Genomic DNA, 23798 nt, shown 5'->3' with positions numbered 1-23798 from the left:
ACAAACCCGGTTAGTGTACTAGACTCCCATTCCATTGTGGTCAACGCCAAATTACACCTAGGTCCTATTCTACTATGATCATTCACTTCTTGGCACTATTTCTACTTAAAACTATAAAAATGCACATATCTAGTTCTCCCTATTGGTGTTATTCTGTTTATTAATTTTCACTTTGTTTCCTATTCATTTTGGGACGTTTACTGTTTTGCATTTTAACTTTATTACTATTTTAGTACTGTATAAACACTTCACACATTGCCTCTAAATTAAACTGGTCTTATCTATGCCATAGATAGCAAGGGGTGCAGCTCGGGTTTATTTAGTGACTTCAGTGATTCACCCCGACAAGGACTGTGATTAGTACATGGGGTGGGTACTTACTTCCCCCTAATTACTAACAATTACTTATACAGGAGGACAGTCTAGGTCGGGAGTCCAATGCGATCTTCTAGAAGGTGTAATCAGTGATTTCCCTTGGTCCTTCCAATGGACAAGGGGCTCTGGGTTAATCTTCCTTCAGATGCTTGTCCCCAATTAGGAAAATGTTCCCAAGACTTTGCAGGGTTTTGCGCCCCTTGACTTACAATTGTAGGGACATTTTCTATGAAGCAATCTTTCCTGAGTGTAGGAAGCTGGTTCTTTATATACTATATCAAAATGAGATATGGTGTGCACAGAGTCCAGGGGTTCACCAAGAGGCTTGACAGAGGCAATAATAGATAATACTGATGCTCTAATTGTGGTAGTGTGGTGGAGCAGTTAGGCTTATCAGAGGGTAGTGTTAAGCATTTGTTGTACACACAAGTAATAAGTGAGAACACGCAATCAATGACTTAACCCCAGGCCAATAGGTTTTTATCTAGAAAAATATTCTTTTGTTAATTTGTTTTTAGAACCACACGATTCAGATTGCAGGTAAGTACATTAAAGGTAAGGTAGTTTGCATAGTAATACTTAGAACTTTGAAAGAAAACAGTAATGTACACAGTTCTTCAGAAAATGGCAATAAGCCATTTCAAAAGAGGACACACTGCAATTTTGAACAGTTCCTGGGGGAGGTAAGTAGAGTTTAGTTATTACAATAAGTAAAGCACTTACAAGTTCAGTCTCCGGGGCATAGGTAGCCCACCATTGGGGGTTCAAGTCAACCCCAAACACCCAGCACCAGCAACACAGGGCCGGTCAGGTACAGAGGCCAAAATAACATGGGTGTCTGTAGACAGAGATGCTCCGGTTCCGGTCTGCGGGCAGCTAAGTACCTGCGTCGTCTGAGGGTAGACCAGAGGGGTTTAGTAGAGCACTAGGAAGGAGGAGGGGGGCAAGTAGGTACACAACCTCAGCAGCACAGGGGTGCCCAGGTGCAGTGGGCAAACAGGGCATCAGGTTTTCAATAGGATTCAATGGAGGGACCTGGGGGGTCACTCACTGCAAGCAGGGAACGGGGGGCTTCTCGGCCCAGCCACCGACTGGGCAAGGGTGAGGGGCACCTGTTGGTCATTGCTGCACCAGTGGTCAGTTTCTCACAGGCCGGGGGGGGTGCGGTGCAGTGCTTCTCCAGGTATCGGATGTCTTCATCCCGGGCAGTCGCAGTCAGGGGGGTCCTTGGGATTCCCTCTGCAGGCGTCGTGGGGGTGCAGAGAGGTCAGCCCAGCATGGACACGTCTGAGTCGCCTGGGATCCTCTCTGGGTCGTTGGTTTCTCTAGACATGGGCCCGGGGAGTTGGATGCAGAGTGGTGGAGACTAGCGCTTCTGGAGTGAGGTGAGAGTCCCTTTAAAGATGGTTTCTTCTTTCTTGGTTGGACAGGTCCACTGTCCAAGGGAGTTCTTGATCCTTTTTAGTTGCAAGGCAGACCTCTAAGTTGGCAGAGGTCGCCGGGCCTGCAGGATGTGTAGCTGGTGCAGGTTGTCTGAAGTAGGAGACAGGCCGGTAGGGCTGGGGCCAAAGCAGTTGTCTTTCTCCTTCTGTGTGGTTTTTCAGGTCATCAGTCCTCCTTTGTAGGTCGTCAGGAATCTAAAAACCTGGTTTCAGGGTCGCCCCTCAATACTGAATTTAGGCAGGGGCCAATGGCTACTGTCCTTGATGGTAGCTACATCCTCCTTTGAACTCCCTCCCCTTTGGGGAGGGGAGCACATCCCTATCCCTATTGGGCTAAATCCTCCAAAACAAGATGGAGGATTTTCCAAGGAGGGGGTCACTTCAGCTCTTGTCACCTTAGCGGTGGACCTGGCTGAGGGGGTGGTGACTCCTTGTTTTTCTCATTATCTCCCTGGACTTGCCGACAAAAGTGGGGGCTTTGTCCGGGGGCGGGAATCTCCACTAGCTGGAGTGCCCTGGGGCATTATAACACAAAGCCTGAGCCTTTAAGGCTCAGCGCCAGGTGTTACAGTTCGAGCAGGGGGAGGTGTGAAGCACCTTCACCCAGGACAGGCTTTGTTTCTGACCACAGCGTGCACAAAGGCACTCACCACATGTGGTCAGAAACTCGTCTGGAAGTGGCAGGCTGGCTCAGACCAGTCAGTCACATACTAACAGTAGAGCTGGCATAGAGGGGGCATCTCTAAGATGACCTCTGCGTGCATTTTTCAATAAATCAGACACTGGCATCAGGGTGGGTTTATTGTGCTGAGAAGTTTGATACCAAACTTCTCGGTTTTCAGTGTAGCCAATATGGAACTGTGGAGTTTGTTTTTGACAAACTCCCAGACTATATACTCAGTATGGCTACCCCGCACTTACAAGGTCTAAGAATTGACTTAGACACTGTAGGGGCATAGTGCTCATGCAGCTATGCCCTCACCTGTGCACCCTGCCTTAGGGCTGTAAGGCTGTTAGAGAGGTGACTTACCTATACCACAGGCAGTGGTTTGTGGGCATGGCACCCTGAGGGGAGTGCCATGTCGACTTAATCTTTTTCTCCCCACCAGCACACACAAACGGTGAGGCAGTGTGCATGTGCTGAGTGAGGGATCCCCAGGGTGGCACAACACATACTGCAGTCCTTAGAGACCTTCCCTGGCCACAGGGGCCTTGGTACCAGGGGTACCTTTTACAAGGGACTTAACTGTGTGCAGGGCTGTGGCAATTGTGGAGACAAAGATTCAGTTTTAGGGAAAGAATACTGGTGCTGGGGTCTGGTTAGCAGGGTCCCAGCACACTTCCAATCAAAGCTGGCATCAATAAAAGGCAAAATGTTAGGAGGTAACCATGCCAACAGTGGCATTTTCCTACACTGAGTCAGTTCACTTATAAAACTTTCATCTCTGTGTAGGTTTGCCCATGTGTCACTCACCAGAAAAAGGGCCATCCAGGATCTCGTGGCTGTGAATACCTGTTTTTGTTCCCAACACCCACAGGTGTTGCAGGCATTTCATGCACCTCTTCAGTACTGCCTGATAGGTGCAGAACAAAAACATCTTCCTCCGGTGACAAAATGGGCATGAATCCTGGCATGTTTCCATCAGTTTAGTAAAGGAAGAAATAGTTTTGATTCTGTGAATGGACAGGTGCCTAAGAAGAGAGCTCTCAATGTCCAGGCCATTAACGATAATTTTATGATGGATGGTCTGGTCCTATACGGAGAATAATCTCAACAGCAAAGGACACCTTGACATAGCCCAATGCAAAGTCAAGTGACTCGACACCCAACTCCCCCACGCCCCACCCTGTCGCACAGGGGAAAGCCAGAATTGGTCTTTTTCAGCAGAGGAGGGTAAATGATGGTCTCAAGGACCCATCACAGGAAGTTTTTTTCTGATGCTTAGGGATGCTCCCTTTGCTGGATTCTAAACCAACCCCCCCCGCCACCCTTTCCTCAGTGTCTCAACATCCTGAAAGAAGTCTCTTGGCAATCCTCACAATCTTTAAAGGTACTAGTGTCTGGAAGGCATACCACACAATTTCACTTCTTACCACAACAGGGTAGATGTCTGCAGAGCCGAGCGGCGTGGCAGGAAAAGAACTGACATACACGCGCCAGAGTGGTGCCTTTATAGGTGACCGAGACGTCACAGATGGCTCCAACGATGTTGATGACACCACGTAGATCCGAACACCACCACCCGACGGCACGCTCAGAGTACTGCTCAGCAAAAACTTCTGGATTCCCAGCAGACGCCATGAATTTCTAAGGTAAGGAATCTGCAGCTAGAAGTCTCTATCAGATAGAAACCAGTGCAGATGGCCACAAACCAGTTCAGATGGCCACAGGGCAAGGAGGAGTTTTTTGGCCCAGAGGTAGGTGTTGTGGAATTTTACTCATGCTCTCCTGGGGCCCTGGGTACTAAGGATCCTTAGTAACTAGGCCAAGTACTAACCTTCAGCATTTGACTAAGAGGTAGTGCGGATGAAGCAGTCGAAGGCTCTTCTGGGGGAGACAGGTGCAAGGTATGCGTAGGCTCAAGACTCAAAATACCCACAGTGTTTAATAAAGTGTGGGACTATGCTCCCAAGTTTATAATCCAAATCCAGGCACAGATGTGATTTAGTGTCTGGTTCTTTGACATTCAGGTTGCAGGTGTCAGCTCTCTTCTCTGCTATTTTCTTTGTCAAAGGGACATTGTGTCACAGGAGTAGTGGTTCTAATTCTGAAATACTGCAAAGGCCAAAAGAATAACCAGAGGTCACACGTAGTTGTCAGCCACCACTGAAACATGCCACACAAAGGTTCAAAGGTCTGTGTTCCTCTCCATCAAGATTTTTCCATCCAGAGAGCCAAACCTAGCAGTCCTACCATCTCTCCCTGACAATGGTGCCAGGCCTCACTGGTCAAGAACTCTTCCTGAAATTAAAGAGACCTTTGATGTGCAGAGAGGATGCTCTGCTCCTCTTCTTCCAGTGTGTGCATTTACCCACCCCCAGCACTCAGGAGTGTCAGCATTCTACATTTCCCGTCTGGGGCTGCAATTCTCAGCTCCACTAGCTATTATGGGTCCCAGGCTCCTAAAACGGAACACACAGATTTCGATATTATTTACCATGTAGAGGTACATATACATCCACACAACCACAAGCAATTATCATGTATGTCTGGCACTATGCACAATCCATGCAGGCCTGGGGGAAGATACTTCACAGTCCTTTGACCGTTACATGAGTGGGTTGGTAGGTACAACTCCAGTTATGCAGGTAAAAAGGCCTGTTCACACTAGATTCCTACTGAACAAAACAGTTATGATGCCACCACTATGCTTGTGTCACTTAACTCCTTGTAAGGACAGTAGCTCTCTACCACTACAAGGGTAGAGGTAGCTGAGCTCCTCTCAGTCTAACAAGGCCATATTATCATGACACAGGCCTCGTTCATGCAGACACACATGATCCATGTACACCGAGTACTAGGGATCCAGATAATCAATGAAGCTAGGCCACTCAGTACAGGGATGCCCATTAATCATCAAGCAGGGGACTTATCAGTCCAAACAAGTGCAATTTTCTATTTTAATTGGAATTGAATTTACCTAGTATTAGCAAAACTTGGATGTTTAGGTTCTAAAAGACTGAACTACTGGGTTTTCCAATGCTTGTATAATACATGTGAGCCAAGACAAATTTCAGTGTCCGGTGAGTTCTGGTTGTGGGAGGTATTCATAGCAAGGGGGCTCGATTGAGAGCTCGAGTGGATACTTGAGTCAGTGAGACAATGTTCAGATTCAACCTTTGGCCTCTCTCCAGGGCACATAGGTACCATTTACAATTAGCAATTCCAATTATTTACAACAATATTCTGGTTACTCATTGTTGGCACACACAAAGCCAACAGGTCTGTTTTGATTTAGTGATATGTTTGTTGCTGTGTGATTTATCCAGATGCAACAGAAGAAAACTCAAAAAAAGGCACCTAACTACTCGTCAGGCAGCATGCTGTGTAATCCTCAGGATTGCAGGTTTAAGCCACACTCTTAATTGACTCTTTTAGGAGGTCCCCACCTTTTTCACCGTAACAGCTGGGCTGGCCACCTTTGCCTACAGACAGATAAAAGCAATCTTTTATGTTAGACCTACAAAATGTGTTACTGTAAAACTGAGTTCTTGGAGTCCAATCCAAAACTTGTGGAGCAGAAAGAAGTGACTACTTTGCTCATCTGTGGCACTCAACTAACTCTCCAACATGTCTCAAAAGGAAGGGGCACAGCTGGTGTAATGTCTCAGAAGGGGGAAGTCATGCACTTGAGTGAACTAAAGCCAAGGGCTGACCTCCACTCTGACACCTCAAGTTTTGTGTTGGAAACGGCCCTTTCTGCAGTGTGCCCCCCTCAGTCTTTTTGGATTCTGTTTGTTTGATCCTTTGCTGAATTTCGTTGATTGCTGGCTTTAAGACTCTGGTCACTTTACTACTGCTGACAAGTGCTAAAGTGCAAGTGTTTTCTGTCTAAATGGTATTGGTGATTGGTTTATCCATGATTGGCATATCTGATTTACTAGTAAGTCCACAGTAACGTGTACTGTGCCATGGGCCTGTAAATCAAATGCCTGCAGCACTGATTGTGCCACCCACATGAGTAGCCCTGTAAACATGTCTCAGACCTGCCACTGCAGTGTATATGTGCTGTTTTAACTGCCATTTCATCCTGGCAAGTGCACCCACCTTTTTACTACATTTAAGTTACACCTAGGTTAAGCCCAAGGAAGCCCCATGGGCAGGAGGTCGGTATATTTAAAAGGTAGGATATGTACTGATGTGTTTTACATGTCCTGATAGGGAAATACTGCTAAATTTGCTTTTCACTATGGCAAGGCCTATCTCTCCCATAGGTTAACATAGGGATTGCCTTCAAATATCTTTCAAGTGTAATTTCCCATTGGGAGCCAATAAAGATGTGGAGTTTGAGGTCTCTGAATTCACAATTTAAAAATGCATCTTTGGGTGAAGGTAGTGTTTAAATTCTAAGTTTGATAATGCCACTTTCAGAAAGTGGGTATTTTCTTGCTTATCCATTCTGTGCTACTGTCTGTCTGAAATACACGTCTGGGTCAGGATGATGGTTGGGCTGTTTGTGAATTCACTCTAGAGTCTAGACAGTCACATAAATTGAGCTGAGGTGTGCCCTACATATCCTGATGGGTCTTCCTGGCCTAGAGTGGTTGGAGGAGCGGACACCTGCACCTGAATAGGGCTGTGCCCACCTTTACACAAAGCAGTCTCCAACCCTCTGGAGTGTGTCCGGGGCCAAGGCAGGGAAAGGCACAGCAAAGACTTCTCTTTGAAGTTTGCCTACTTCAAAGACAGACATGGATAAATAAAAAAAACTGGACCTCTGACCCGACAAAGTTAGAATCCCTCTTAACTGAGGAAAATCTGCTTGGAAGAAAAGTGGGGTGCTGTAGAAGGGATTGCCACTCTGCCTGTTTGTTGTGCCGGCCTGTTGCTTGCTGCTTCTGTCCTGGGAGTGAAAGGACTAGACTTTGCAAGGTTTTTCCAAAGGGTTGAACTGAGCTTGCCTCCTGGTAAGAAGTCTCAGGGCCATCAAAGACTTAATTTGCCAGTGCCTGGGTTCTTCTGCTTGAAGTCCTGACTGGCCAAGTGGTGCCAACCCCAGTCCCTCAGCTCTTGGAAGTGTAAGCAGTGACCTGAAGGAGAAAATCCATGCACCAATTGCCGCAGTGGGAAAAAAGGGACTTGGTGCATGTTCTGCGGCTGGAGAATTGACAGCACCTATCCTGCGGCTGCAGAATTGACAGCGCCTGTTGCACCGCGGCTCCATCAACACAGCAACCTGGATTTTCCAGCATCATCCCCAGGGCGTCAATTTCTCATCTACTAAACCACAGCAAGGAATCGAGGATGTGTGCCCAGAAATCAATGCATCACCTTTCCTTCAAGGAAAGAATCAACCCATCACCACCCCTGCCCGTAAGGAACCGATGCATCGCCTCTACTGCACAATAAAGAACAGACGCATCGCTTTGCTTTTCGGTGTCACACCACTCCTGTGGCCCGCATCGTCTTTTTTTACGCATTCCAGGTACTATGTGCTAAAAAGATGCAAATATTGAGTCCTATGGATTAAGATTCATTTCAACTTTTGAAAAGTGATATCTTTACTTGTGTATGTTGGATTTTTCTCATTTTAGTCTTGTTTTACTCAGATGAATATTGCCTATTCTTCTAAACCGGTGTAGAGTATTGTTGTGATATTTTCACTGTGTGTGTATGCGTTTGTCAGTGTGTGTGTGTTTGTGTATGCGTTTGTCAGTGTGTGTGCGTGTGTGTGTGTGTGTGTGTATGCGTTTGTCAGTGTATGTGTTTGTGTGTGTGTGTGTGTGTGTGTGTGTGTGTGTATATGCATTTGTCAGTGTGTGTGTGTATGCATTTGTCAGTGTGTGTGTGTGTGTGTGTGTGTGTACAAATACTTGACACATTACCTCTGAGATAGGTCAGACTGCTCGTGTCAAGCTACAAAGGGGGTGAGCAGAGTTTACCTTAGCTGTGCAATTCCCTTAACCTGACTAGAGTGAGAGTCCCTACTTGGAAAGGGTGCAAACCACTGCCAACTAGAGACACCATTTTTAACAGGGTGAAAGGAGCAGGGATTACACATGAAAAGCAGTGGGTTGACAGGAGGTGCTAGCGTCAAGGACAATGGCGGGTCAGTTAGAGAAGATGGCGCAAGCATGCAGACAGATGGGATTGGCAGAGGAACACTGATGGGGAGAAGTAGACAAAGGAAACAGCTGAAAAACACACACACAAACTTGTAGAGTGCTTAAACAAAAAGCAGAAAGAAGCACCTGGATAATGGAGCAGTGAAAGGACAAATAATGTGTCCATGCTTCAGATGAGGGTCAAACGCACAAAGGAATCCTACAGAAGTTGATAAACGAGAATCAAGCAAATGACTGACAATGAAGCCAGTCAATGGCATGCAATGGGAGTCTTCGAAGCTCCATGAGAGGTAAACTCACAAGTTACAGCACTTACAATTTCTTAGGCAAGACCTAACGAGCACTGGTTAGGAGCCAATAGGTTTCGCCTATGCGAAATCTATTGGGTTAGGCAATTATTTTATTTTTTTACATGCGGTACAGCAGTTGAGCTGCTGTGCAACATGGCTTAAAGTAAAATAATTTAAAAAACGCTATGTGGTCAATCCTGGCCGCGTAATAACAGTTTAATTATTTAATTAAAGCCACGATCTACAGAAGCTCAACTGTTGTGTCATAGTCCTTTTTCATTTGCTCTAAGCCATGCTGCATATTGTGCATGTTACATGTTGTGCAACATATAACATTTTTTTTTTAAAAAGACATTGACAAAACGATTTTGCATAGGTGCCACCTATTGGCTTTGCCAATGTTTTTTGTTCTTTGCATCTTTTTAAATCTTTATTTAGGGGAAGGGGTAGAAGAGAGAACTGTTTAGAGTACGGAAATTTAGGGTCTTATGTACTATTTATTTGAGCTTTTTCTCTCATTAACCACGTTTCTAATCTTCTGCACTGGAGCTCGAAACGTCCTACTTGCAGACAAAAACAATAAACAATTTGGGTGATTTTGTTTGAACCCCTTTGAATAACAAGCGGCGAGAACCAAACCAAAACTTCTTGATCAAGTCATGAACCCACGAGACCTCTCCTTCAAAGACGCAAGGCTTGAACAATTGTAGGACCAAGAACCAAATACTAGCTGTTAGTGTGAATGATTTATACCGTTATCTTCTAGGATATATTTGGTCAAAAACAGTATGTCAAGCCCTAGATCCAAAAGCAAAAGTGCATTAGTTCTGAGAAACAAATGAGAAAAGAGGCTGAATAACTCAACGGTGAATCCATCCCTCTTTCCTCACTCAGTGGTAACATGGCAATGTGCTGACCAATGTTCTTTCTGCAACAAGTACAGAATGCTTAATTTTCTACAGATTTTGGTAACTTTATTCCAAAATTACTTGTGCTTTTCCACAGTAGGCGCGGACCTCACACACTGGGAAAATACTTATTTCCTTAACTGATCACCCATCAGTAAAAGCTATAGTAATATGAAAGTTGCCCTTGGGGAGCTCAATGCGTGCGAGGTAGTTGTACCAGGGATGGACCCCAAGGGTACAGGGTGTAGTGTCTGATAAGGGCTTTCAGGTGGAACAGACTCTTAAGGAGCTGCAGAGAACGATGATTGGTAAGACAGATGTTTGAAATGTGACTAGTCCCTTGTGGTGGATTTGCCAGGACGGTGCCCTGCTATCATGTGTCCCTTGTGCTGCACAACTTTCAAAGGTTGAACATCAAATGGAGGATCTGTCTTGTTTCAGCTATTTCTTGATGAGAACTCAGTCACCCTCATCGAACAGTTTCTCCTGAGTTAGACAACGTGGATCAGCATGTTTTCATCTGACGTTTTTCAGCAGTGTCAGTAGCATGAACTTAGTCATCGCTCATGGTTTGTTTAGGGGTCCACTGCTGTAATTTGGTTCTTATAGCTTCCCAAACATCAGGGTGGCAGGATTCTCCAATGCCTCCATCGATGCATGCTGGATCAGCTGTTTCAGGGCCACCATAAACTGTTCCATGAAACTGTTGGTCTGAGGCCACAAGGGTGTACTTTTCTAGTGCTTAACATTGAGTTTAGTCAGAAACTCCTTGCTGTTGAAGGGTAGACCATTGTCAGACTTGAGCGTCTGGTATGTCCCACACTGCAAATATGTCATCCAGCCGCTTTCGTGAGCTCTCTTGAAGACATGTCCTTCACCAGACAAAAACGGGAATGCTCGTCCATGACCTCTTTAAGATGATGTCTTTTTGCCAGGGACCCAAAAAAAGTATACGGCGACTCTTTCGAATGCACGCGCAGGAGGAACTGACATGGTTGGTGGATGCTTGGTCACCTTAGGAGACAGGCAATTGCATAAATGACACTCCTTTAATTCCCTCTCAATGTTCTCATCCAAGGGAGAAAAGCACGCTCAATCTCTCAAGGCACTCTTGGTGGCTACAATGCCTGTCATGAGTGGGTTAAATGACTTACTGTCCTAGACTCTCAGGTATGCCAATCTGAGATCCTCTTAGCACAATGTCTTCTTCAGTGACAGACAGTTCATCTTGGAAATTCCTATATTTTTTTAATTCAGCATTGTCACTTAGAGGTTGAACACTCTGTCTCCATGATTGTGCTGAAATTATGTTTTTAAAGGCAAGCATGTACTTATTGGCATTTGCAGCTGCAGCATTCTGTTCGATGGATAAAACCGCTGTTCTGCTCCACTTTACAATGAAGTCAATGTATTCCTCAGCAGTTTTCAAGGTTGAGCTGTGCCGCTGTAGGGGTACTCATCAGAAATAGTGTGCAGGTTTTTTGATTCTTGCCTAGTTTGGGCCCCAGTTGTATAATCAAGCGAGGCAAATGGATTTCCGAAGATGGCGAGAAAAGCTTGGTGATTTGTGATGATCGTGAAATGCTCTCCATACAGAAACACATGAAAATGTTCACTCTTTTTCCCACTGGGAATAGGTACGTTGTGTGTCAGACAAGCTTCGACTAGTGTACACCAAAATGCATCTGAGCATTTGGATGTTCATTATGCTGAGCAAGGATTGCTCCCAGCCCCATTGAGCTTGCATCAACAGTGGTCTCAGTGTGCACCTTCAGAACAAAGTAAGCCATGTCAATTGCATTTTCAATTGCATTTTCAATTGCATACATTATGCATTTGAAGCTCCGGTCACATTCAGAGAACAATCGCAACGGGACATTTCATTTTGTCAGATCTCACAATGAGGCACTCAATGTGGTGAAGTCACGAAAGTATCTTGAACAATAGCTGGCCATTCCCAACAAGGATTGTACCATGGTGAAATTTTGTGGGGGACCAGTTGGCTGATAGTGCTCGCACTTTAGCAGGATATTTCTGCAGCAGACGACACTCCAAAGCTCAGCCTTTTGTATCTAAACAAACCAACATGAGTCGAAAAAGTGGTAATGTACCTGCAGTTTTCTTCCACTTTGAATTGATAGTCTCTTTTGTTCACATCAAGACTGTTAAAACTTTGGCTCCATTCAGCTGCATGAACATATCCACAATGTGCAGACTAGGATGTATGTCTCTCTTTCGATTGCTTTGTTGACTTTGCACAAAACCACGCAGATGTGCACTGCCCCATCGCTGTCCTTTTTTGGCACCATCACTACGGTGCTGGGACCAGTACAGCGCTCAATGGTGTTGTGTTTCGGCAAGGCCTCCGGTTCATTCTCAACCGTTTTTTGTAGAATAAATATTCTGCAATGTGTCTGTGCAACAGGTGGGATGCCTTCATCAATGTGAAGCTGCACTGTTTTGAGCCTTCATAGGCCACAAAATAGGGAGGGGAACTGTCTCAATTTCAGATTGCATATTTAGGTTGTAATTGATAGATCAGTCCCATGTCAGTAGTGGTTGCAAAACTAAGTAGGCACACAGTGGATAGAGTACCTTGAAGAACATGGATTGGGTCCTGCACCGACATCTTTTTGTGCCACAAGTTTATCATGAATGATCCTGGATTCCGCAGCGGTTTGGAAGCAGCCCAGGCTTTGTATTTGGAGCTGTAAGTTGTGGTGGAGGCGACAAACTGTTAAATTGGTCCACTGGCATGATGTTGTTCGATGCACCACTGTCCATTACAGAGGTAATGGGACAACCGCTGACTTTCAGTTTGATCTTTGCGCAATGTCCATAAGAGTTATTTTCTTTTGTTAGCTCACTTATTTTTGTTGCTCGTTTGTCCTCTTTACAGGCGGCAAGGCCCACTTGTGCATGTCACTTTTTTTTTTTTTTTTTTTTTAAGACAATCATTGCATAGTCACCCTCTTCACAGTCACTTGATGACACCGAGTTATCCTTGAAAGATAAACATGAGGACTATCAACTAGTTTCCACCTGTCACAGTTGAGGTTGTTTTTTGTTTCTTTGGAGTGGCAAGAGCGCTTCTTGAGCCTTCAAGCGTCCATTTTCTCATTTTGCAGTGACTCACTTGGATTCTCTTTTGCTTTGCAAACCGCACTGAAGGGGTTCTCTTTTCTGAAACCTTAGCATGTCTATCTGATGGCTGGACATTTGCTTTCCGGTGGAAATGAAAATCCACATCGGAAACAGTCTTTCTTTGAAGATGTCGACTTACAGGCATCTGTTTGATGCTTGTGTTTGCCCTTCAAGATTGGGTTGAATCTGGCTTCTAATGCTTCTTTGAAATGAAGATACAACACAGTGTCAATACGAGATTTTCTTTATCACTTCCTTCACTCCGTAACCAGCAAGATTCTTTAAATAATGGATTACTTTCTCATCATTTAGTTCTTTCAGAGCGTCTATGAAGTCATCGAAAGTCTCGATCCACATGGTACACCTGGTGCCAATATTCAGTTTTTTTGGTGGTGTCGACTGGTGGCAGAGGTTTCAAAAATGCGGCAGCACCATACTCCATATTTCTTGCGGCAGCTGCAGGGAAGCCTTCACTAACTTTAAGTCTTTGTGCTGAAGGCCACCGGCTGCAGTCTTCCCTTGTCTTTGGCAGTTTCTTTGGGGACCAACAACCTTGCCAGCACAACCCTAGTGTTCGCTCCCGAGTCACCTTGCCATATTTGAGATCGTAAGTCAGATGAGTAAATTCAACTACTCTTACCTGGTCGTCACTGCCTTGTAGTGTTATATCTGGTTGTGGATACCTTTTATGTTCTACCTGGTTGTCACTGCCTTTAGCAGTCTCTTGGCATGAAATGGCTTGGTGTTGTGGCAGAACACCATGTTCTCTGAGCCTGGCCAGCAAGTCTTGGCGGGCTTTTCCATCTCTGTTAAGTATTTGACTTCTCCATGAGGCCTACTCCACTATGCTAACTAAAGGCTTCTTTGGCCCGGCCTGGGCGCATGTGGTACACACAAGCAGTTTGCCATTTTCTTTCAAACTCTCAAGAAGAGCAGTCTTCTTTCTTTGGGGTATGTAGCCGCTACTTGTTGCCAGTTGTCACGTCCTCCCAGCCCAGGAGCATGCACAAGTACATGCCACACAAAGACTTGTAGTCAAAGTCTTAATTCATAAGCGTACAACATTCAACTGACTTATTCAAAAGGGGATATTAATCCGTTTAAAATGTAATGCGGAGGCAGAATGAGTTTTAATAGTTGATTACACTGTACTATGCACACATGGGTTTGTGTAGGCGACATATTTCCCATAGGAACAGAACGAAATACCAGCCGATTCCAAGTCCCCTTTGCACTTAATGGTACCTCTGGTATTTCAAACTATGACACAGCCCGTGTAAGCCACTCAAGGTAAGTAGATATAAATGCAATGTTGCAAAAAGCCAGATCAGTCTATATAAGTACAACAATTAAGACAGTTGTTTCAAGGAGGATTTCTGATGCACTTGTAATGACTGTTACACCCGTGTGCATTTAACTGTAATTAAACCACAATGGCATCAGAGCACTGGGATAATAAAGGGCGTGGTGGGAGCTAGAGAACAAACATGCAGTGGCACAGATTTAGATGAAGGCCTGAGGGGCAAGGATAAGCACCCCGCCCAAGTAGCATATGGCACCATTAATCACATCATGACCAAGCAACCCCTTTAAAATAGAACGCAGACAGTCCGGACTCATGACTCACCCAGTAACACAACGGTCTTTCCCGAAGGCAGCTTGGAACGGGATCGTGTGGAAACTTCACTTAGGATGGAAGACCTGGGGGTGTAAAAAAATGACAAATACCCATCCTTTATTCTTGTGCTCAGAGAAGAACAAAACATTTTCGAATGTTAACTTCCCATCACTAGGGAAATGTTGAGCCTTGCATTTAATAAATTAAAATTGCAAATGTCAGTTTCCAGTCGATCCGCAAAGTGTGAAAGATGCACAAGAACTAAGCAGTAGGTAATTACATAAACCAACGTCCTTTGTGGGGGTGGTGGTTTGGGGCATAGGAAGGGTGAAAAGAATTAACTATAGAGAACATAAATAACAAAAATAATCTAAGAGACCAGAGCTTGGGTGTTAATTTATTCTGTTCCTTTGGCTTTTGTTCAGGTTCTTCCTTCTTTCTGATGTGTATTAGTATGTAGGCCCGTTTCTGTGCCAGTTTGGTGTTGTCTAGTTGTCTTTCGTCAAGTGTTGATCTTGTGTGCTTTGACTAACCAGTATGCTCTGTCAAGGAAAGGAGATATGTTGTAAAGTCTGGCCAGCCAGTAGAATGTTTATGACATTCTGGAGTTCCAGGGTCTGGCTCACTGGTGTCCATTCTTGCTGAGGTTGGAACTCTCTCTACTTGCGAGTTTGAACTGTGATGCCAGGTCTGAAGGTGTCATAGTAGCTCCACACCACTGGAAGAAAAGAATCTTACTACAGATTTATTGAAGCACCTGGCTGAACAACCACTAGTAAAGGCAATTGGTTTTGCCTAAAAGACCAATTGACTTTGCCAATGTTTTTTAGCCATGTTATATTGCACTGCGGCTGCTATGAAAGGAAGATCAAAATTTGGCTCTATCTTATGAGTGTAGCTACAACGAATCACTCCATCACTTTTACTGTAAAGTAGTTCTTCTAGTTTTAATTACTTCCGCTATAAGGGTTATGAGCCATTATGACACTGCCTACAGAAGGACAGACATTTTTTTCTAAATTACCAATGTGGACAGGTAAATAAAAAAAAAAAAGGGCTGTGCAGATGTGCTCTTCTAAACCGTGATGTAAAAGCATTTTAATAAACATAGGGGAGGTTGGGTTGGAAACGGGGTGGCTGGTGAAGCAATACAATGCGGGGGGGTGACAGTAACAAGGGTTAGAACATGGTCTAAAGAACAACACTGGGAGGGAAAGCAGCACACATGAGACAGAGCAAAACACATCCAGGGGAGGAGGGGGCCACAGATGACAACGTGGGGAGTGGGGGTGGGGGGCGCAAAAGAGAGACAAATAGAAAACATAACCACTCTCAAGGAGCGCTTAAACAAAAAGCAAAATGTATTTTCTCTGAAAGCTAGCAGAGGAAGCACAGAACCCAGTCAGAGTGATGGTGAACAGGCTATTCTGAGGGAGGGGTGGGCAGAAGAAGGGCAAGATGAAACAAGGAAATCTATCCAATAGAAAGCAAGCAAGTACGCCAACTAATGGTAAGCAATGTGCTGGCTGCAAGCCCCTTTATGTTCCTGGTAATTCTAGTATTGTCTTTCACAACCCGACTGCTTGTATCCCAGTTTAGAAAACAAATAACCTTGTTTTTTTTTTTAATAGAGAAAATGAAAAAAAAAAAAATGCCTGATAAGTTAGAGTGCACTAGGTCAAAAAGAGAACACTCCTCCTTTTAGAACTAAGCAGATTTAATTACAAGATCGGAGGCTACCATTGTGCATACATACAACTTTTATTGCTGCCCCAACATGCAGCCCTTCAACCTGTTAGATGAGTTCGACGGCCAGGAGCCATCTGATGCCACGGTGCCCGTGTGCGTCAGACGGATTCCGGCTGTCTGACAAACAGCGCACTGGAAATGCCTCTGGTGCAGGCACCAGATTTATTTCCTGCAAAAAGAAACAGCCCAGGAAGTGGGAGATAGCTTCCCCTGCTTCTGATGCGGTTTCTATGCTTTCAGGGAAATGACATCCGCACCCACAGCACACTCACGTAATTTGCTTGAAAACGAAAGGAGGTGGGATTTTCACGGGGGGGGGGGGTAGACAGCTCATTAGATGCCAGGGAATTAAAAAATCAAAATAAAGAGGGGTGTGGGCTGCCCACTACCTTGGGCAGGTTATGCCTGCCACCCCAACATAAGGGGGAAGGGGGTAACTGCATTTCAAACATCCCTCAACATCCTCCCCCCCCATTGGCAAGCATGGGGCATTTGACTCTTGGGTTTTGATTTAACATATGGGTCAAGAGAGCTGCCAATATCATCCCACTTGCAATGGAGAGCAGCTGCACTTTTTGGATTTTGGTACGCTGCCACCTGGAAAACCGTAACAGACCCAGACATTTCTGAAAACTAACCATCTGGGGGAGTCCGGGGATGTGTGCCTCACATCATTTTCTTACCCACAATGCCCTGCAAACATTCAACTTTGCTTGAAACCACACTTTTTCCCTCCATTACTGTGATAGAATTTTCCAGAATCCGCAAAATTCTTACCACCCAGCATTGCCATATTTGTACCGGTAAAAACTCTGCCCCACTTGTGTGGGTGCCCAAAGCAAAGTCAGCATAAAAGCGTAGGACAAAAACTGCCCTTTTGGTCCCGCTTTGGTTCCCCCTCAATTTTTACACATTCTTGGCCCTTACCTGTCACAGGCACTTGGCCCACCAACACAAATGAGGTATTTTTAATCGGGAGAATGAGGAGAACGCTGGGTTGTAGGAAATTTGTGTCAGTGAAGCGAACCAACACAGATATGTGAGGAAAACATGATTTCTTAGCTAAACTTGAAGTTTTCAGGGGAATCTGGGTAAGAAAACGCTGGGGGATCCACACAAACCACACTTCTCTGGACTCTATCTGGTGTCTAGTTTTCAGAAGTGTCTGGGTTTGGTAGGTTTTCCAAGAAGGCTGCCTAGCTTGGGGCCAAATACGCAAGTGCCCCCCTTGCAAAAACAGATCATTTTGTGATAAATAATTTTGGTGAATCCACAATACATTTTGGGCCCTTCCCTGTTGCGGGCACTATGCCTATCTACACAAGTGAGGTACCAGTTTTATTGGGAGACTTGGGGAAATGTTGGGGGGAAGGAAGTTTGTAGCTCCACTCAGATTTCTGAACTTTCTATCACAGAAATGTGAGGAAAATGTGTTTTAGACACATTTTGAGGTTTGCAAGGGATTCTGGGTGAGAAAATCTGGTGAGAGCCCCACAAGTCACCTCATCGTGGATTCCCCTAGGTGTCTAGTTTTCAAAAAGGTACATATTTGCTAGGTTTCCTTAGGTGTCGACTGAGCTAGGGCCCAAAATCCACAGCTAGGCACTTCGCAAAAAACACGTCAGTTTTCAGTGAAAAAATGTGATGTTTCCACATTGCGTTTTAGGGCGTTTCCTGTCACAGGCACTAGGCCTACCACCACAAGTGAGGTACCATTTTGTATCAGGAGACTTGGGGGAACAGAGTAGCAGAACAAGTGTTATTACCAACTGTCTTTCTCTCCATTTGTACCTTCCAAATGTAAGACAATATGTAAGAATAAAGTCATTTTGAGATATGCCCTGTAATTCACATGCTAGTATGGGTACCCCCTGTTGGAAATGGCCCCTTCTCAGGGTTATCCCAAAACGTTTTTCTTCTTCCTCCTATTTTTTCCTGATCTGTTTTTAGGATTCTGGTCACTTTACCAATGCTGACCAGTGCTAAAGTGTAAGTGCTCCCTGTGTAAATTGTGATTGATTGGTTATCCCTGATTAGGAATATTTGATTTCCTAGAAAGTCCCTAGTAACGTGCACTAGAGGTGTCCAGGGCCTGTAAATCAAATGCTACTAGTAGGCCTGTAGCACTAATAGTGCGACCCACATAAGTAGCCCTGTAAACTTGTATCAGACCTGCCATTTCAGTATCTGTGTGGGCAGTCTGGAACTGCCAATACAACCTGGGAAGAGTACCCACTTGCCAAGCCCAAACCTTCCCTTTTACTATATGTAAGTCACCCCTAAGATACGCCATAGGTAGCCCCATAGGCAGGGTGCAGTGCGATTAAAAGGAACGACGTACTGGTGTTTTTTACATGTCCTTATAGTGAAATACTGCCAAATTCGTTTTTCACTATTACAAGGCCTCTCTCTCCCATAGGTTAACATACGGATTGCTTTTAAATATCTTTTACATGCAGTTTCCCATTGGGAGCAGATAGAGATGTGGAGTTTGGGTCTCTGAACTCGCAATTTAAAAATACATCTTATGGTAAAGTAGATTATTAGACTGTCTGTTTGAAAAAGCTGCTTTTAGAAACAGGATATTTTCTTGCTTACCCACTCTGCGCCTCTGCTTGGCTGCTGAATACATGTCTGGGTCAGACTGATAGTTTGGGTGTTGGTGAATTCACTCTAGACAGTGGCCAAAGGGAGCTGAGGTGTGCCTTGTATATCCCGATGCGTCTTCCTGGGCTAGAGTAGGAGGGAGGAGCTGTCACCTGCACTTGAAAGGACTGTGTCTGTCCCCTTACAATACAGTCTCCAACCCTAAAGAGTGTGACTGGGGCAGGGCAAGGAAGAAGCAGAGCCTTGTGCACTACAAATACTTTCCTCTGAATTTTGCCTACTTTAAAATCAGAAATTAGTACACGTTTTGTTCTGCTGACCTCACAATTCTAGAACACTTCTGTTTCAAGAGGAACTCCTGCCAAGGAGAAGAGCTGTGAGGAGTACTGCCCCTTTCCTGTATATGCCTTGCTGGGTTGGCCTGCAGTTGCTGCTTCTGCCTTAGAAAGGAACAAAGGCTAGAATTTGCTGTGTGTCCATCTTGTGAAGATTCTTCAAGGGCTTGGACTGAGCTTGGCTCCTGTTTAGAAGTTTCAGGGACAAAGACCTCATCGGCCAGCACCTGAGCTCCCTTGCTGAAACACCCTGACTTGCCAAGTGGGGCCATATCCAGTCCCTGGGCCTCTGGAAGGAGAAGCTGGCAGAACCAGGTGAAAATTCACACACTGGAGCCGAGCGGCCGAAATAAAATTGACACAGCACTTGCACTGTGGCTAGACAATCGTTCCCTGGGTGTCAAAATCTTCATCATCACCATAAGGACCAGAGGTTGCTTGTCCGTAAAAAAACGCATCGCTTACCTGGCACAGAAAGAATCCGCACATTGCCTCGCTTGCGAGTAGGGAATCAACGCATCACTTGCTTTTCCGACACACGCTCGCCCGTGCAGCTTTATTTTTTACGCATTCCAGATACTAAACCTCGCATCAATTGATTTCTATGGATTAAGACTCTTTTTACATAAAAAATTCATATCTTTGCTTGTGTATGTTGGATTTTTGTTGTCCTGGTCTTGTTTGATTTAGATAAATACTGGCTATTGGTGTGGAGTCATTTTGTCATGTTTTCACTGTGTTACTGTGTGTGTTTGTGCAAATACTTTACACATTGCCTCTGAGATAAGCCTGACTGCTTGTGCTAAGCTACCAAGGGGGGGGTAAAGCAAGGGTTATCAGAACTGTGTACCTCTCTTACCCTAACTAGCGTGAGGGTCCCTTCTTAGGCAGGGAGTAAACTGACTGCCAACTAGAGACCCCATTTCTAACACCCTCAAATTCAGAGATGTGCAAATAACCACTTCTACTAAGCTCCATATCTTGTGCCAATTTTGGAAATACATAGGTTTACTTCATACCAATTTTTCACTCATTATTGTACCAAATAAACTGCTGTCTACCTGGTACAGAATGAAAACCAATTGCAAGGTGCAGCTCATTTATTGGCTCTGGGTACCTTGGGTTCTTGGTGAACCTACAAGCCCTATATATCACGACAACCAGAAGGGTCCAGTGGACGCAACTGGTATATTGCTTTGATAATCTGCCATTGTTGGAAAAAGTTACAGATTAAATTGTAGACAAATTACGTTTTTTTCCAACTCAATTTCAATATTTTTTATTTCAACTTTTACTTTCTATAGTAAAACATTGAAGGATCTACACAAATTAGCCCCTGCTGAATTGAGAATTTTGTCTACTATTCAGAAATGTATAGCTTTCCGGTATCCACAATTGGTTTCACACCCATTTCTGTCACTAACTGGAAGGAGGTTTAAAGCACAAAAAATAGGTAAAATGGGGGTATGTCCCAGTAAAAAATGTGAAAACTGTTGCAAAATGTGGTAGTCTGCCTATTTGTGAAAGCTGGGAAGATTGTGATTTTAGCACCGCAAACCCTTCATTGATGCCATTTGCGGAGAAAAATAAAAATAAAATTCTGCAGCACTTTTTCAACATTTTCCCCTAAAAACCCAAATTCTAGCTGTATTTTGACTAATTTCATGGTCCACTCCAAGACATTGGGGGGGTGGGGGGGGGGCCGCAATTTTGGCATGGATAGTTAATGTGGACAAAAAATTATGGGGGCATAAGCACAAACTACCCCAAATAGCCAAAAAAAGGCTTAGAACAGGAGGAGAAAACGTCTTAGTAGCAAAGGGGTTAAAGAACATAAAATACATCAAACAAAATATTCCAAGGTGGAATCTATTGAAACACGTAATAGGTCTATGTCACATCAACACATTCCTCTTTTATTGGCTGCTTCTCAACAAGATAAGTATATAAGCTTACATTTCATAATTTCTTCTTTTACTTACTTTGTTGGTAGACATTTATTTTGTTAACCTCTCCATTTTATCGTTGGGTTCCTTTGCTCACAATATTTTCTTTCATTGTTTCTCAGGTAAGTTTTCATTTTACCCTTTTCTTGGCACTGATCGACCTTCTCGGGTGATCACGATGAACTGAAGGAATAAACGCCCTCCGATACTTGATGTGGCTCATGAGTTCGGTCAATACTTATTCCACTCTCTATACGCACAGGAGCTGCGCCCAAAGGCCACTTTCTCCCTTCAATAGTTCAGACGAATTAGGCAGTGTGCACCTCCTGTTCGAGAGAGAGCTAGGAGCGAGTCTTGCTCCAACTACATAGCCCACCTCTTTGCCAGCATTATTTCACCCTCTTCAACTGAGACCTTGTTCGTCAAGAAAGAGGACTCAGAACTTGGGACCTATATTGAAACAGGTTGTCTCTTTGTGTACATTATAAACGTTGCTGTGTTGCTGAACATGCTGTGTTGCTATGACAACATGTGCTCGCAACTTTTACCATTAAGGTTGTCGGTGTTTTTTGGTAATGTTACCCTTGCTTTCTGGGGTATCTTGAGAAAAAAAAAATACAGGAGGTTTGTTATCTAGCAAACAAAAAACATTGTTATTTTTAAGTAACTTAGATAGTTCTTTTGAAAGGGATAGTTTGTTTTAACTATGATAATGACAGAGGACTGCTTCACAGGGCCCCTCTTCCTCAAGTCTTAATGAGAATAAATTAAAAAAATACTTCAGAAGCGAATTTCGGTCTTCTCTAAAAGAGGCAGTGGAAGATGTTTTTGCCAAAAGAAAGAGGATTTCACATTCTGAAGAACATTTTCATTCTTTATCTGAGGAGGATTATCCAGTGATTATAAAAAAGGGAGTTAAGGTAACAAAAAATCTAAATCATATCACAAGGGAGGAGTCCATAGTCGACAAAGACTTGAGACAAAGTAGCCTTAGCTCTACAATAGACTGTGGTGTCCATAGCGGCACAACTAGCAGGAGCAATCCCCTTGGTGCAAAAGGGATAGGTGTCCATTGTGGTACAATTAGAATGAGCGACCTTGATGGCACACAAGGCGATGTAAACCCCCACGTTACTTATGTTAAGGATGATATGGTTAATGATGATTTGGATCATTTGGACGGATCTATATTCGATCCCCAAGAGAATTAAGAGACTGACATTTTAGATTAAGACCTTCAACAAACTTCAACTTTGAAGGATATTAAGGACCCTTTGGGGGAGGATATGTTTCACCCTAATCTCATTACACATCCAAGAGACTCTGATTGGTGGCCTATGGATCACGTAACTACCTTTATTAATTACTGGATACGCAAGTCTCTTGACAAGGAGACTCATAACCTGATGAGGGCTGAATGTCTGAGTCCGTTCCTTGATAACACATCAGGAACTATGCCTAACTTGGACCCTGAGTTAATAGCTTTACTTTTTAGATCAGGGAAGGACTATAGGAAAGGTCTTGAGAGCTGCCTTAAGCAGTGTCAAGACAAATATTTGTATGTTCTGAGTCCATTAGTCTGATCCTTGGAATGGCTGAGGAGGCAAAGTATAAAGATGTGCCTCTGGACTTGGAATTACTCAGGGTCTGAAGCCAATTGGTTGTATGCCCGCTAGGTACTGCCAATGTAGGTTTAACAGCAGAAAGGAGGAAGGCCATCCTCACGATGATGAATCTGAAATTAGCAGATCTGGTTAAGAGGGAAGCATAGTGTGATACGAATGGCTGACTTTTCGGCATAGGATTTGTGAAATCACTAGGCAAATATGTATCCAAATTTACAGTTTTTAGCAAAGCACAAACCAATACTCGCTGTGTTTTTAAAGCAAGAGTTTTTAGGAGGGCAGGCAGGAGGGGACTGGCTGTCAGCCAAGGATCATATAGGTCCAAGTTCTTCTATCAAAACCCTTGTGGCTACAGACAGAACTACTGTTCTACACATGTTTCTTTCCGCAAAGAGGGTGTGCCCCCTATTCCCGTGGGACCAGGGGTAGATCTCAAGGTCCAGGAGATCAAGGTAAACCACAGCCCTTTGCTTGGTTCTTTCCATACAAAGGTAGGGGGAAGGTTACGTTTTTAAGTCAAAAATTGTTTTTTTAAAAAGATACATGGGTTATCCAACCTGTGAAAGGTTTCAAGATAGACTTTTGGGAAATTCCTTACTAAGATAATCAGCCAAGGGAGTTACCTTTACACCACAATCAGATGGAGTTGGTAAATTGGAGGGTACTCAAATGTTTGATAAGGGGGCATTTTCAGAAGTCATAGATTCGGAAAAGGGATTTTTAAGTGTTGTCTTCTTGGTCAAGAACAAAGACTAAGGCTGGTGACCATTAATAAACTTGAAGTATCTAGATAGGTTTTCTGGGCACAGACATTTCAAGGTGGAGGGAATCCATCTTTTAGGGGATGCCTTAAAGGAAAAAGACTGGCTAGTGAAGCTATACCCGATTAATGCCTAGTTCACAGTCTCTATGGACATAGAAACCCAGAAATATTTAAGATTCAGATGGAGAGGTGTTTTGTATCAGTTCTCCT

At 44.1% G+C, this 23798-nt stretch overlaps 1 protein-coding gene across 2 annotated transcripts in view; it reads right to left on the bottom strand.

The window, feature by feature from the left end:
* Positions 1-23798, bottom strand: part of DYNC1LI1 (dynein cytoplasmic 1 light intermediate chain 1) — a 417576-nt gene that overhangs the window by 341258 nt on the left and 52520 nt on the right. For both annotated transcript variants that reach the window (XM_069211991.1, XM_069211990.1), the window contains exon 2: positions 14573-14646. In XM_069211991.1, coding sequence (XP_069068092.1) covers positions 14573-14646 — 74 coding nt within the window. The remainder of the gene's footprint in view (positions 1-14572; positions 14647-23798) is intronic.

The sequence above is a fragment of the Pleurodeles waltl genome, chromosome 10 (assembly GCF_031143425.1).
Source record: "Pleurodeles waltl isolate 20211129_DDA chromosome 10, aPleWal1.hap1.20221129, whole genome shotgun sequence".
Taxonomy (NCBI): domain Eukaryota; kingdom Metazoa; phylum Chordata; class Amphibia; order Caudata; family Salamandridae; genus Pleurodeles; species Pleurodeles waltl.
The sequence above is the reverse complement of the archived record's forward strand: the minus strand, read 5'-3'. Positions and strand labels throughout refer to the sequence as shown.